This window comes from Emys orbicularis, chromosome 14 (genome assembly GCF_028017835.1).
Source record: "Emys orbicularis isolate rEmyOrb1 chromosome 14, rEmyOrb1.hap1, whole genome shotgun sequence".
Classification (NCBI taxonomy): Eukaryota; Metazoa; Chordata; order Testudines; family Emydidae; genus Emys; species Emys orbicularis.
In genome coordinates, this window is record NC_088696.1 from 43466625 (window position 1) to 43481593 (window position 14969).

General features: G+C 45.7%; 1 protein-coding gene across 1 annotated transcript in view; it reads right to left on the reverse strand.

The window, feature by feature from the left end:
• HYDIN (HYDIN axonemal central pair apparatus protein) overlaps positions 1-14969 on the reverse strand; it is a 383856-nt gene that overhangs the window by 285785 nt on the left and 83102 nt on the right. The window contains 2 exon segments of the mRNA XM_065416810.1: positions 7730-7953; positions 10696-10814. Coding sequence (XP_065272882.1) covers positions 7730-7953; positions 10696-10814 — 343 coding nt within the window.

A 14969-nucleotide genomic window follows, 5' to 3' on the forward strand; every position in this document is an offset into this window, starting at 1 on the left:
TGGGGAAGTGTCCCTTACCATTGCAATAAGAGCCATGCAAAGGGGTTGGAGTGAGGCTGAGAGTCTGGCCCAAGAAATCCAGATCTAGTGGAACTAGGTTCGAGATGGTGGGTAGATATCCAGGAGGAGACGTCAGAAAGGCAGCTTGTGTTATGGAACTGGTGGAACAGGAGTGTAGCGGGATGGCTACCCCACTCCTGCCTGAGGGGTTTAAAACAGCCCTGGCAGAGGGCTGGGGCAAAGGGAAAAGCTACTGGGCTGATTGGGGAAGTAGCCACAGCTGGGCCACGCCCCAATCAGGCCCCAGCTGGCCCTATATAAGAGGCTGGGAGCCAAGCAGCTCAGGAGTCTCTCTCTGCCTTCAGAGAGAGAAGGGCCTGGCTGCAGGGAGCTAGACAGGGTACCTATAGTGGAACAGGGCTGGGGAAAGGCTGAGGAGCTGGGGAGCTCCAGCCTGGATAGCCCCAGGCTGCGGCCTGGTAATAGGCCAAGGGGTACTGGGGGTTGCAGAGGGCAGCCCAGGGCTAGGCCAAGGCAGCAGGTCCAAACCCCCCTTGCCAGTGATGAGTGGCCGATACTGCAGTCTGCCCCAGGGAGGGGGGCTAGTTGCTGACTGGCAGTGGCCTAGTGCTGAGGCAAGGTGGGGATAGTGGGTGGGGGTTTCCCCAGGGAGGAGCAGAGCAAAGGGCACCGGGGTCCTGGGAGGGACACGGAGGCCGAGAAGGAGAGAACGAGTCGGATCACCGGCCTGCAGAGGGCGCTCCAGAGGCTGGTGAGCTAATTCCCTGGACGACCAGCAGGAGGCGCCGCAGGGGTGAGTCCGGACCTCTACAAGGAGATATCAGGGCTGGACAGGAGTCCCTGGCTCAGAAGCATGGTAGAATCCGGGGAAGCAGATGAGGTCACAGAGAGCGTACAGAGAAAGAAGAGGAAGGGGCTGAAAACAGAAACTTGAGGGACATCAACGGAAGACAAAGAGGGGAGGATGAGATAGCTGCAGCGGCACAGGAGCCAGCAAACAGAGCTGTAAACGGGGGAGTTTCAGTGGGAGTTTGCAAGGGGAGTTTGCGGGGGAGACTAAGAGAGCTAGGCAAAGGAATAAACAGGCTAGTGAAAGGAGTGTGTTCTGGTGCCCGTTGGGGGTTTGTTTTGCTGTGGGTGGTGGTGGTTTGGTTTGGTTTGTGTTTCCCGGACTAACAGGTTTTTGGTGGGAAGGCTATGACCGATACAGAGGCAGCAGTGGAAGACACAATGAGGATGACTGGATGTGGAAGCTGCGACATGTACATGATCCTGGAGGGGGTACCTGAAAAGAGTTTTGTCTGCGTGAAGTGCCGCCTGATAGAGCTGATGGAAGAAAAGATCCGAGGATTGGAGATGCAGGTGGAGTTTAGAAGGGGGTTCAAGCAGATGATGGAGCAAAGACATGAGGAGGCTGAAGGGAAAAGCTCAGACTTGCTGATGGAAGCAGGACCAAAAAAACCTGAGGGGAGACTGCTGGGTGAGGAAAGTGGACAGTGGAAGCATGTGACTAAGAGAACCAGGCAGAGGAAAAGACGGGCTAGTGAAGGAGAAATAGAGCTCCGGAACAGGTTTGCGGAGTTGGAAAATGAAGAAGGAGCACAGCAGGTGGTTGCTGAAGGCGAGAGGACAAGGAAGAAGAGAAGAGCAGCTAGTCCTATAGGAAGAGGGGAAGAGTCAATGGAGATAACAACATCAAATATGAGCCCCAGGAGGATATGGGATGGGTTGCGGCGGATTGCAAGGGACAATAGAAATCAAGAGGACTTGCAGCCAGAGGGAACAGGGGATAGATCGGAGAATCGCACCATCACCAGGAAAAGGCAGGTCTACGTGATTGGGGACTCCTTACTGAGAGGAATAGACAGGCCTGTAACTAGAGCTGATCCGGAGAACAGAAGGGTGCTAAGATACGGGATGTGGACCTGAGGCTGAAAAGGATCCTAACGGGAGCGGGAAAGAATCCGCTGATTGTCCTTCATGTGGGAACAAATGATACGGCTAGATTCTCGCTGGAACGTATCACGGGAGACTATGCCAGGCTGAGGAAGACGCTTAAGGAAATCGAGGCTCAGGTGATCTTCAGTGGGATTCTGCCTGTTCCTAGAGAAGGGCAACAAAGGTGTGACAAGATTATGGCGATCAACAGATGGCTCAGGCAGTGGTGCTATAAGGAGGGCTTTGGGATGTATGGCCACTGGGAAGCATTCATGGATAGAGGACTGTTCTCTCGGGATGGACTTCACCTGAGTAAGGAGGGAAATAGACTTCTAGGATGGAGGCTGGCACAACTGATTAAGAGAGCTTTAAACTAGGAATTTGGGGGAGATGGTTGGGAGATGTCCAGGTAATTTCCATGCCAGAATTTAACATTGAGAGGGATGAAAATAAAGTAAGGAAGGATACAGCCGTGGGTATGAGAATGGACATAAGGAGGAAGTGTAGTGTAAATACCAGTCTAATAGGTGATACTGGCGGTAGAATGTCTGTGCCTAATCGGGTAAAGGATGTCAGTGAAGCCAAACGGCAAAAATTAAGATGTTTGTACACTAATGCGAGGAGTCTAGGTAACAAAACGGAGGAACTAGAGCTACTGGTGCAGGAAGTGAAACCAGATATTATAGGGATAACAGAAACATGGTGGAATAGTAGTCATGACTGGAGTAAAGGTATTGAAGGCTATGTGCTGTTTAGGAAAGACAGAAATAAAGGCAAAGGTGGTGGAGTAGCATTGTATATCAATGATGAGGTAGACTGTAAAGAAATAAGAAGGGATGAAATGGATAAGACAGGTCTGTCTGGGCAAAATCACATTGGGAAAGAAAGCTACTAGAGCCTCCCCTGAGATAGTGCTTGGGGTACGCCACAGACCGCCGGGATCCAATTTGGATATGGATGGAGACCTCTTCAATGTTTTTAATGAAGTAAACACTAATGGGAATTGTGTGATCATGGGAGACTTTAACTTCCCAGATATAGACTGGAGGACAAGTGCTAGTAATAATAATAGGGCTCAGATTTTCCTGGATGCGATAGCTGATGGATTCCTTCACCAAGTAGTTGAAGAACCAACAAGAGGGGATGCCATTTTAGATTTGGTTTTGGTGAGTAGTGAGGACCTCATAGAAGAAATGGTTGTACGGGACAACCTTGATTCGAGTGATCATGAGCTAATTCAGTTCAAACTAGATGGAAGAATAAACAAAAATAGATCTGGGACTAGGGTTTTTGATTTCAAAAGGGCTAACTTTAAAGAATTAAGGAAATTAGTTAGGGAAGTGGATTGGACTGAAGAACTTGTGGATCTAAAGGCGGAGGAGGCCTGGAATTACTTCAAGTCAAAGTTGCAGAAACTATCAGAAGCCTGCATCCCAAGAAAGGGGAAAAAATTCATAGGCAGGAGTGGTAGACCAAGCTGGATGAGCAAGCATCTCAGAGAGGTGATTAAGAAAAAGCAGAAAGCCTACAAGGAGTGGAAGATGGGAGGGATTAGCAAGGAAAGCTACCTTATTGAGGTCAGAACATGTAGGGACAAAGTGAGAAAGGCCAAAAGCCATGTAGAGTTGGACCTTGCAAAGGAAATTAAAACCAATAGTAAAAGGTTCTATAGCCATATAAATAAGAAGAAAACAAAGAAAGAAGAAGTGGGACCGCTAAACACTGAGGATGGAGTGGAGGTTAAGGATAATCTAGGCATGGCCCAATATCTAAACAAATACTTTGCCTCAGTCTTTAATGAGGCGCTTAGGGATAATGGTAGGATGACAAATGGCAATGAGGATATGGAGGTAGATATTACCACATCCGAGGTAGAAGCCAAACTCGAACAGCTTAATGGGACTAAATCGGGGGGCCCAGATAATCTTCATTCAAGAATATTAAAGGAACTGGCACATGAAATTGCAAGCCCATTAGCAAGAATTTTTAATGAATAAGTAAACTCAGGGGTTGTACCATACGACTGGACAATTGCTAACATAGTTCCTATTTTTAAGAAAGGGGAAAAAAGTGATCCGAGTTACCATAGGCCTGTTAGTTTGACATTTGTAGTATGCAAGGTCTTGGAAAAAAATTTTGAAGGAGAAAGTAGTCAAGGACATTGAGGTCAATGGTAATTTGGACAAAATACAACATGGTTTTACAAAAGGTAGATCGTGCCAAACCAACCTGATCTCCTTCTTTGAGAAGGTAACAGATTTTTTAGACAAAGGAAACGCAGTGGATCTAATTTACCTCAATTTCAGTAAGGCATTTGATACGGTTCCACATGGGGAATTATTAGCTAAATTGGAAAAGATGGGGATCAATATGAAAATTGAAAGGTGGATAAGGAACTGGTTAAAGGGGAGACTACAATGGGTCATACTGAAAGGTGAATTGTCAGGCTGGAAGGAGGTTACTAGTGGAGTTCCTCAGGGATCAGTTTTGGGACCAATCTTATTTAATCTTTTTATTACTGACCTCGGCACAAAAAGTGGGAATGTGCTAATAAAGTTTGCGGATGACACGAAGCTGGGCGGTATTGCCAGTACAGAGAAGGACCAGGAAATCATACAGGAAGATCTGGATGACCTTGTAACTGGAGTAATAGTAATAGGATGAAATTTAATAGTGAAAAGTGCAAGGTCATGCATTTAGGGATTAATAACAAGAATTTTGGTTATAAATTGGGGACACAGGAAGTAACAGAGGAGGAGAAGGACCTCGGAGTATTGGTTGATCTCAGGATGACTATGAGCCGCCAATGTGATATGGCCGTTAAAAAAGCTAATGTGGTCTTGGGATGCATCAGGCGAGGTATTTCCAGTAAAGATAAGGAGGTGTTAGTACCATTATACAAGGCACTGGTGAGACCTCATCTGGAATATTGTGTGCAGTTCTGGTCTCCCATGTTTAAGAAGGATGAATTCAAACTGGAACAGGTACAGAGAAGGGCTACTAGGATGATCCGAGGAATGGAAAACCTGTCTTATGAAAGGAGACTCAAAGAGCTTGGCTTGTTTAGCCTAACCAAAAGAAGGCTGAGGGGAGATATGATTGCTCATTATAAATATATCAGAGGGATAAATATCAGGCAGGGAGAGGAATTATTTAAGCTCAGTACCAATGTGGACACAAGAACAAATGGATATAAACTGGACATTAGGAAGTTTAGACTTGAAATTAGACGAAGGTTTCTAACCATCAGAGGAGTGAAGTTCTGGGACAGCCTTCCAAGGGGAGTAGTGGGGGCAAAAGACACATCTGGCTTCAAGACTAAGCTTGATAAGCTTATGGAGGGGATGGTATAATGAGATTGGTCTTTGACTACTAGCGGTAAATATGCTCAATGGTCTGTGCTGGGATGTTAGATGTGGTGGGATCTGAGTTACTACAGAGAATTCTTTCCTGGGTGATGGCTGGTGAGTCTTGCCCACATGCTCGGGGTTTAGCTGATCGCCATATTTGGGGTCAGGAAGGAATTTTCCTCCAGGGCAGATTGGCAGAGGCCCTGGAGGTTTTTTGCCTTCCTCTGCAGCGTGGGGCACGGGTCACTTGCTGGAGGATTCTCTGCACCTTGAGGTCTTTAAGCCATGATTTGAGGACTTCAATAACTCAGACATAGATTAGGGGTTTGTTACAGGAGTGGGTGGCTGAGATTCTGTGGCCTGCGTTGTGCAGGAGGTCAGACTAGATGATCATAATGGTCCCTTCTGACCTTAAAGTCTATGAGTAGCCATTAAATGAGATGCTGAAGGAACAATTATCAAAATAGGAGGTGAACCAGAAGAGCTCAAAGAGTGAAGAGAGCCAAGAGGGGAAATAAAATGGAGGACGGAGTGACTATTTAAGGAAGCAGACAGATTATAAAGAATTAATTTAAAGGAGTGACCCTTTGATTTAGCTAGAAGGTCATTTTTGACCCTGAAGGGAGTTGCTCCAGCACCATGAAGGGGCAGCAGCCACACTGAAAGGAACAGGAGTCTAGGAAGCAGGAGTAAACAGCATGCTCCAGAATTCTGGAGACAAAGGAAGTTAGGATGGTAGGTGATTGAGTTAAAGTGCAATATGAGCAAACATACATCAAGTCAAATGAATGACTTACGAAAGATGGCTGCCCACTTTAACCACCCCTTTCACCAGATATTGTAGTTACATAGCCATGTACTGAGGGGAAGCAGGTGCAACTATGGGTCCCTCAAGACAGGAAGTATTTGATGCCAACTCTGTCAACTCCATCCTAGGTATACCTTTAAAGTGTTATTTCTTGCTAGAAGGCAAAAACACTCCCGGCTCTTGCAAAGACATACCATAACCAGTTTGGGGGAGAGAAAATGTGACTGCAAAACATTCCCACCTGCTCCCCAGCTTCCTGTAGCTCATGTAAGGCCCCTCTACACAACCAGAGCGGCCTACAGGGGCTGGAGAGGGTAGCAGAATTGGCCCTTAAATTTCATACTCCACCACTGAGCTCATTCATTCAGACTGTGAAGATTATTCTTCTCTGAATCTGCACCTCTCCCCCTATATTAGTGCTATCTGCAAAATTAATGATCTTATAAATCAATGTTTCTTTGGCTGAGGTTTATGGATTACCACAGCCCTTGCTAGGCTAAGAACAGGAAATACCACAGTCATTTCCATTACTAGAGCAGGGCAGATGCTGCTGGGCTTTTGTATGAATCATTAACAACATATTAGAAGAACAGACCATGCTAGAGCCCACTCGGCAGCACTGGCAGCTGCCAGAACCTCCCTGCGCATCGTTATCTGGTTTCCCTGCTGCAGGTCCAGTCCTTCAAATGATCCTCATCTATGTCAATGGGGGCCGAGGCACTCAGCACATTGAAGGCTCAGACTATCTGTTACTTTCCCCAGTGAATTAAGCCCACCAAAGTTTAGGTTGCTCCAGAATTGGAAACTTGCCTATCTGACACCCAAGGAGTCTTGAGATGACACAATGACTCCGTTTGATAAGGTCTGAGCAGTAGCCTGTTATTACCCTGACGACTAAGGATTTAAGTTCCTCCATCTCCTAACCCCTGCAGAACTACAGCTGGGACACTGTGCACTTCCAACGGAACAGGCCTTGCAACTATTAGAAATCTAAGAGTTTATGAGCTACCCCAGTTCTCCCTGGCCAGACTATTTCCTGTACAATCCTCCCTCAAGCAGTTCTCCAGAATGAGCAATCATACTAAAAGCACTAGTACCCTTTTTGCAGCTCTCTGCATGAGGCCAGGTAATGGTCTCAGAAGGGAGTTATCACATTGCAGAAGTCTATGCAAACAGATTATTCTGAAATCAAAAATACTGATTGGCCTGATCTTTAAGGAAGCCCCAGCTATTGCTGGTTTATTGAGGACCAGTAACTTCCTGGTTTAGTTATGAGCAGAAAATGTAGGAGACTGGGGTCCTTGCTTGCAGGAACTTTTCCCCTCTCACAGAGCATTACATTTCATCATATGAATGCTGCACACAGTCGGGAGACAATGGAGTCTAAATGGTTAGAGCAGGGGATAAGGAATCATGGGTTCTAGTCTTGGCTCTGACACTGGTTCCTTATGATGTGACCTTGGACAAATCTCTGCTCTTCTCAGTATCTCCAGCTGTAAAATGAGGATTCATACTCTACCTCACAGGGGTGCTGAGGATCAAAACTGTCCTAAGATGAAAGATGCTACAGAAATGCCAATTATTAATGAATACTCATTATAGCCCAGCTTACCTAATAGTTAAGTTCACAGGCTCGGGGGCTCCGTTCACACTGAATTTAAACTCCTCTGTGAACTCCCCCAGGATGGTGGAACTGAAGGAGATCTGGATGGCTTGAAGTCCACCTGGCAGAATGATGCCCTCTTTGGGGTCAAGGGTAAAACAGGCGCCCAGTGCAGTAGATGGAGGAATCAAGTTAAAGAGGGCATCAATGGCTCCTTTGTTACACAGGATTGCCTGCAGCAGTAAAAGGGAAGGAATGGAAACATACAAGGAACCTTTACTTCTCACAGATTGAATTGATTTGTTTTCTAATTAAATGATTAACATCTGAAAAGGGAGAAGTGACGAGACGTTGCCTGTCGGAAGCCAAGGGAAATACACTGGGCTAAATTCTGCACTCAATTAAATCTGCAATAGTTCCAAATAAATCAAGAGAGTTGCTCTGAATTTACACCAGTGCAACGGAGAGCAGAATATCCTCCACTGTAACTGAATGTGCAGTACAAGATAGATACTGAACACAGATATCTGGGCTTTCAGAAAAGTCCCCAAGAGCAGCAAAGAACAGTCACATTGTTTCTGATGAAACATCATACAATCATATTGCTCCCGATGGTGCCAATCCTGCAACATGCTGAATGCATTCCACTCCCCCTATAGCCAGTAAGCTGAGGGAACCTGGCACCTTGCAGGCTTGGGTGGACGGGGTTATCACACTGCTAATGCCCACTGTACTTGTTTAGAACTGGGAGCATAAACCAGATTGCAAATAGAAAAAATATGACCTTGTCATGATTAGATAGCTAGATAGACACATTTTTCAAACATCCTTTTCTGGGGACTAGTCTTGTATTTATTAAATGGTTGTTTATCCCTTCTTTGAAAAGCACTTTGGGGTCCTCAGGTGAAAGCTTCTATAGTACAGAAATGCAAAACATTATGAGTTCATTTTTATTAACCTACTTATCTTATTTTGCTGGACACCTTTCTTTTTATGTGAAGAGGGCATCTGCTGTTTATTGTATAAAGCTAAGTAGTACTCAGAAACCCGGGTATTGCTAATTTCAGAAGTATCCAAAAGTATTGGTTCAATACAGACCTTTTTTATTTTCCTTTATCTTGTTGGATCAGCTCTGTCTTAGCTAAACTATAAAGGCCAGTGAACAAGGAGGGCAAATACCAGCACGACCTGTTCCAAACAGTTTTAATCTCATAAATATTCACAAGCACAATCTAAGACTTTCCCAATTGTTTGTGACACATTGTAAGTTTGGGGCTGGATTCTGTAAATTGCTGGGCACCCACAAATCCCATTGTCTTGAATAAGAGATGCAGGCCTCAGCTTCTCTCCAGATCATACCCTTTATACTGGTCAAAAAGTCCCCACTACTGTCAAACACATTGTTTCACTGATACATTTTGCCTTAGGCAAAATTATAAATTTCTTCAGTGCTGCAGGGTGACTTCCTGCCATTTCCACAGACACATTTCATCTGTTTTACAATCTCTCGCTCCCTTTTGTCCTTGTAGAATCTAGCAAAGAAACTGAGGGAGAAGCATGAAAATGTGACTTGTTTTTTTAAAATTCTGTACTGCTGCAAAGAATAGTTGCACACCCTCCTCTTCCTCATTGAGGAAAGAATAAAAATAATCATACACACTCTCATGTATTTTACTGCTTAGTTACACCAGGTCCTAATATAAGCTACCCCTAAGTTGAAGTTTACTCACTGTGTAGCTGCCAAGAACAACACTGACTAAGGGCAACATCTAGTTGTTTAAATTTGTCTCAGGTAAGGAAAATAATAAATTGATAGAGAGAGAAGCAATAAGGCATCAGCATTAAAAATGCACAGAGTACAAAATATTTCTGTGAAGAAACACCTTAAGCATGTCCTTCCCCGCCACAGCAGGGCTTTCAAAAATGTCCAACATGATGCATTGCCTCATTTAATACCTCTTTAGGTTGCTGTGTTTTTCATTTTTGCTCATATTTGATGCCATTGCTAATATTTGCTTCACTTGCAGAAACTCTTAACTCTTTCAGATTGATTCCTAAAGTCCTCATTGCAAAGAGAGCAAGGGGTGGGAAGAGATTGATGGGCAATGGACAGCATTCAGAGTCATCTGCAAGTGGTAATTTGCAGTCAATAGATCAGGTGGCATTTCCCTTAACCTCAGGAAGCTGTAGGATGTACTGAATTGAGGGTTGTTTGAATGGACTTCCACAAAATTGAGTTCACATGCAGCAAGCTTGTTCCAGCTACTAGCCATTGTCTATTGTACAAAACCTGTCAGCATAGCCCTCTAGCATAGACACCATGTACGCTGACAGGAGGAGTTCTTCTGCCTACATAGTACCACCACCTCCCCTAACAACATCAGCAATGCTGACAGAAGAACTCTTCTATCAGCACAGTTGCATCTACACTAGGGGGTTTGCCGGCAGAACTACGTCAGCTATAGGCATGGATTTTTACACCCTGACCAACATGGCTAGGCCAACAAAACTTTGTAGTGTAGACCTGGACACTGTGTCTTCTTAACAGCCATAGCACAAAGGTGCATTGCATTTAAGGCCTGAACCAAAGTCTACTGAAGTCACCGGAGTCTTTTTGCAGAGGATTAGCTATGTCCTTATGCTATTTTAGTGCATAAAGTGCTGCTCAAGCCATAAAACACATCAGACGTAGACACCCTGCACTAAGGATACAGCGAGGAGAAATGCGTCCCTAGAAGTAGGCAGTGGGAACATACACACCATTCAAAGGTAGATGAAGCCCAGGGTTTGCTCATTCTGAGCTTGTGCTCAGGACACCCAGCCACTCTCAAATCAAAATGACCCAGTTAACAAAAGCTCTGGGGTTCAGGAGTCTCCATACTCTGTAGGATTAGCTCACCTTTGGCTGTATAGGAAGCAGTCAGACTCTGTAGTTCACATGCCATGGGCCTATCAGCACTGCCCTATCTGCTTACCTCATAACTGTGTGTTGACCCAACAAAGACCTTTCCAATATCTAGCTGGTCGAAGCTGAAGAGCAGCTTGGGACCCATCCCTTCCCCTTTGATGCGCAGGGGGAGCCGGGTCTCACGGCCTGTGAAGAAGATCCAATTTTCAATAAACAAAACATAGGAATTGCCAGACTGGGTCAGTCCCATCTAAGCCCAGTGTGACCCTGGCTGACTAGGGCATGCTAGGGTGTATTTAGGTTAATTCACTTGTGTAGATCAAAGTAATGGTTAGATGTATAAGTGTGTATTCAGATGTTTTAAACTTCATGAAAACTAGTGGAATGCTACTGGTATTGTTTTTGCTTATCTGTTCCTGTCATAATGTAATAGCAAACATTTACATGGTAAACACCCTTGTAACTAAATTACCCATCAAAGAAATCTTGTGAAAAGCTAATGAAGGACTTGCTATTATAAATTAAAAGAAATGCTAATTTCACAGCAAGTGGTCATTATATATATATAGTCAAAGGTCTAAGTGCTTTCCTCACTCACCATCATCAAAGGAAAAGGCCATGTTAATAGAAATACTCTCAGCTTGCTTTCTGTGTGAAGAGACTATAAATACGATTCAAAGAAAGATCCTGTGTCTCTGGACTGTTTGGATTCTAACAGGACAGAATAACTGAACGAGAAGACAGAGATTCCCAGAATTATTCTAAGTAGCCCTGAAAGACTTTTGGGAAACTGGCAGTTTATTACATCATTGCCACCACTTGGAGTTACAAACTGTCATTTATCTATTGTTATATTTTACCTGCTTTAATCTCTCAATAACTGCAATTCTTTTTTCTTAGCTAATAAATCTTTAGTTAGTTTACTATAGAATTGGCTGCCAGCATTGTCAGAATCCTACTTGGACTCCATGCATGCTAGTGAATTGCCCTATAGCCATTTGAATTTGATGGGAATAATATGTAGGCACAGGCCCCGTTACAGAATTGTGGGGGCCTGTGCACTATGGAAATTAGGTCCCCCATCTTCCCTAAACTAGACAACCAAGCACCCCAGTCCCATACCGGCCCAGAATACCCCTCTCTCTTCAACCCACACAGAGTCCCTGAAAGCCCCTCACACACCCCGAATGCCCCTCTTGCTCCATGCACAGCCCCCTGAATGCCCCTCCTGCCTCCACTTCCCCCTGAATGCCCCTCACACCACCCACAGCCCCCTGAATGTCCCTCCCGCCCCCCCACTTCCCCGTGAATGCCCCTCACACACCCCACAGCCCCCTGAATGCCCCTCTTGCTCCACACACAGCCCCCTGAATCTCCCTCAGATCCCCCACAGCCCTCTGAATCCCCCTCCCACCCCACATATACACCATCAACCCTCTACCAGCCCCACCTATCCTGACCACCCTCACACACATCCCAGTAGTGCTGACATACATCCCGCTCACCACAGCTCCCAACACCTTAATGTCACTGGCCACAGCCTCCAACATCCCCCACTCACCCCCAACACCCTGGCCCCCCACCTCTATTCCCCCAACATTCCCCACTCCCACACATCCTCCACAACTCCCCCCACCATCTCCCATTCACTCCCAACCCCTCACCCCATAGCCCACCTACAGCTCACCCTTACCCCCACCCCCACCATCTCTGGGACCTTCCTAAGCACTCACCAGCGCCCCCTGCCCCCAGCTCAATGCTCTGCTCCCATCCCAGGCTAGGGCGGATCCTCCCAGTCCTGGCCAGCCAGCTCCGTTCACTCCTGCTGCCTGCGCCGCACTCCCATGCTCTTGTACCACTCAGGTTTGGCACAGCCACTCCTCCCTCCGTCCTGACAGGGGCAGGGTGGGGAGGGGGCTGGCCCAAACTTGAGTGAGTGGTGTTGCGCTCTGATGCAAGGAGCCACAGCGCTGTTCAGTTTTGGAGTATTTTGCTGGTTGTTGGGGGGGTCCCCTGAGATGGAAGCCCTGTGCAAGTGAATAGCGGACACATTGGTTAATCCAGGTCGGTGTGGGCATAAGATTTATAGTGACCTTAAATGGTCACTTCCTTGCTTTTAAGTCCTTGGGTTTTATAAATGACAAGGCAAGGCAAGGAGACTGTGGTCATTTAACAAATTTAACCTGGTTTTTAAATAAAAAAATATTGTTTATGGAACAACAGTATTTTGTGGTTTCTTTATAACTTTCATTGTAGCTATTCTTTACAGTGCGAATAAACGGGATGGGCGTAGCGCCAGATTATTAAATTAAAGGAGCAACTGGCACTAGACTCAAGAATGCAATGGAGCTTTTCCGTACTGAGCCAATATGATCTAATTTAGGGCTCAGTCCTACAAGGGGGGCTCAAATAGGGCTTTACAATGGAAGCTGGATGCAATCTTACCTATGAAAAGGCTACTTCCTTTCCTAATACCTCCTGACTTACCTCACAGGGTACAGAACCCGGATATGTGCTGTGCTGAGCTAATGGAAAAGTGGAAGAAATCTCTGTACATACTCAGTCAAATCTGAAAGTGAATTTTAATTGGACTGTTCTCAGCTCTTCCATGTTTGTTTTCTACAAACACTCAGAGCTTAAGTTTTACTAGCATGTATACCTAGAAAAGCTTATTCTGAGCTCAAATATTTGCCAAAAGCAAATTTCAAATGGCCTCTCTCCTTAACTGTCAAATTTGCAAGCTATGCTGTATTGGCTTGTTATGCAATCACCTGATCCAGAGACAGAAAGACACAGAGTAATGACCCAAGGCCTCTGTGCAAGTGGACCTATGCAGAGCCCCACTCACGGAGGTGCAGGGATTTGCCTGCATAATTCTTCTGCAAGATCAGGGCCTAATAAAGTAAGAACTGCAAAGATTCCTAATGAGCTGCTTGCAAGCACTCTGTGCATTATTCACTGAGGAAATTTGTGAATGGTACTCAATACACATGAGAAATTTGTGAACTAGAATAAGATGCAAAATTCATTGAATAATTGATTAAAGATTATTATTTGCATTATAGTTACCCCTGGAGACCTCAGCCAAGATCAGAACCCCATTGTGACAGTCCCTGCCCTGAAGATCTTATCATCTACATAGTTAAGACAAAGGAAGGTTTGTTATTGCCATTTTTCAGATGGACTGCTGGGGCACAGAAAGAGTAAGTGACTTGCCTGAGCTCACACAGGGAAGCTGTGGAAGAACAAAGATCTCCCAAGTCCCAATCCAGAGCCTTAACCACAAGACCATCCCTCCTCTTAATCACCGCAATTATTTGCTGAGTTCTAGTTCTGCTATTACTGTCAGTCTAACTGGGTGGATTTCCCCCGCCTGTAAATAGCTTGCATCATGCAGCGGCTTTTCTCCTTTCTCTCTGCAATCTGCTCATTTGTTAAGGCTCTTCCCTGACTGCCGTATTTTGTTCCAGATGTCAGCAAGGAAAAAGCCTGTGGAATCCCTTTGCAGCACACCGGGGGACTCCGGTAGAAAGCTGAGTAATACTCCACTGGTGGGAGACCTAGATGCCCAGGCTAAGGAGCAGCATGTCGAACGTGGGATTCCTTGGCAAGGGCTTTTCAAACAAATCTTTCCTTCAGTAGGGCTGAGGAATGAAGACCAACCCTTGCAGCTGGTGGATGGGAAGACAGAAGCCCTCTTTAATTACTGGAGGTGATGTTTGCCAAGTAAACCCTATGCAATTACTATGTAAGTAAAAAGTACTTGCATGACATTTGTATCCTTTAGCTTAAAGCCTTATGGAAGTCAACAAATGACTGTGCACAGACCACAGATTATACTATCCAGCAGCTCAGCGGGAGTTTGACTGCCAACAGATCAATTCAAGGGCCTGATGTTCCCTCCATCTCAGAAACCCACAGACAGGGAAATACTCCACTAGGAAACCCACAGTGTTCCACTGACCCCTCCACAGCCTCCAGTTCAAGAGGAGTGCCTTACAGCAAGCTGAGCAGGACAGGCAACAAGCCCAAGAGGAACTGCCCAGTTCCAGGAATGTTTCATGCTGGTTTCAGACAGCAGAGTTTAATGGCTGTCTCCACAAGGGGTAACAGGCAGGGACAGTGAATCAGTCACTCCTATCAGAAGATGCTTCCATGCCAGTCTCTGCTGAGATGTGCATACAGTCAAAGGGAGCAGGACACAGGTGGCTCTCAACTGCAAATGCTGGGTAGCCTCCACTGCACTGGGCCTGGAAAGCATTGCACTCAGTCCCTAGGGGGCTGCATGCATCTAGAGCAGGCGTGGGCAAACTTTTTGGCCCGAGGGAAATTGTTCGTGGG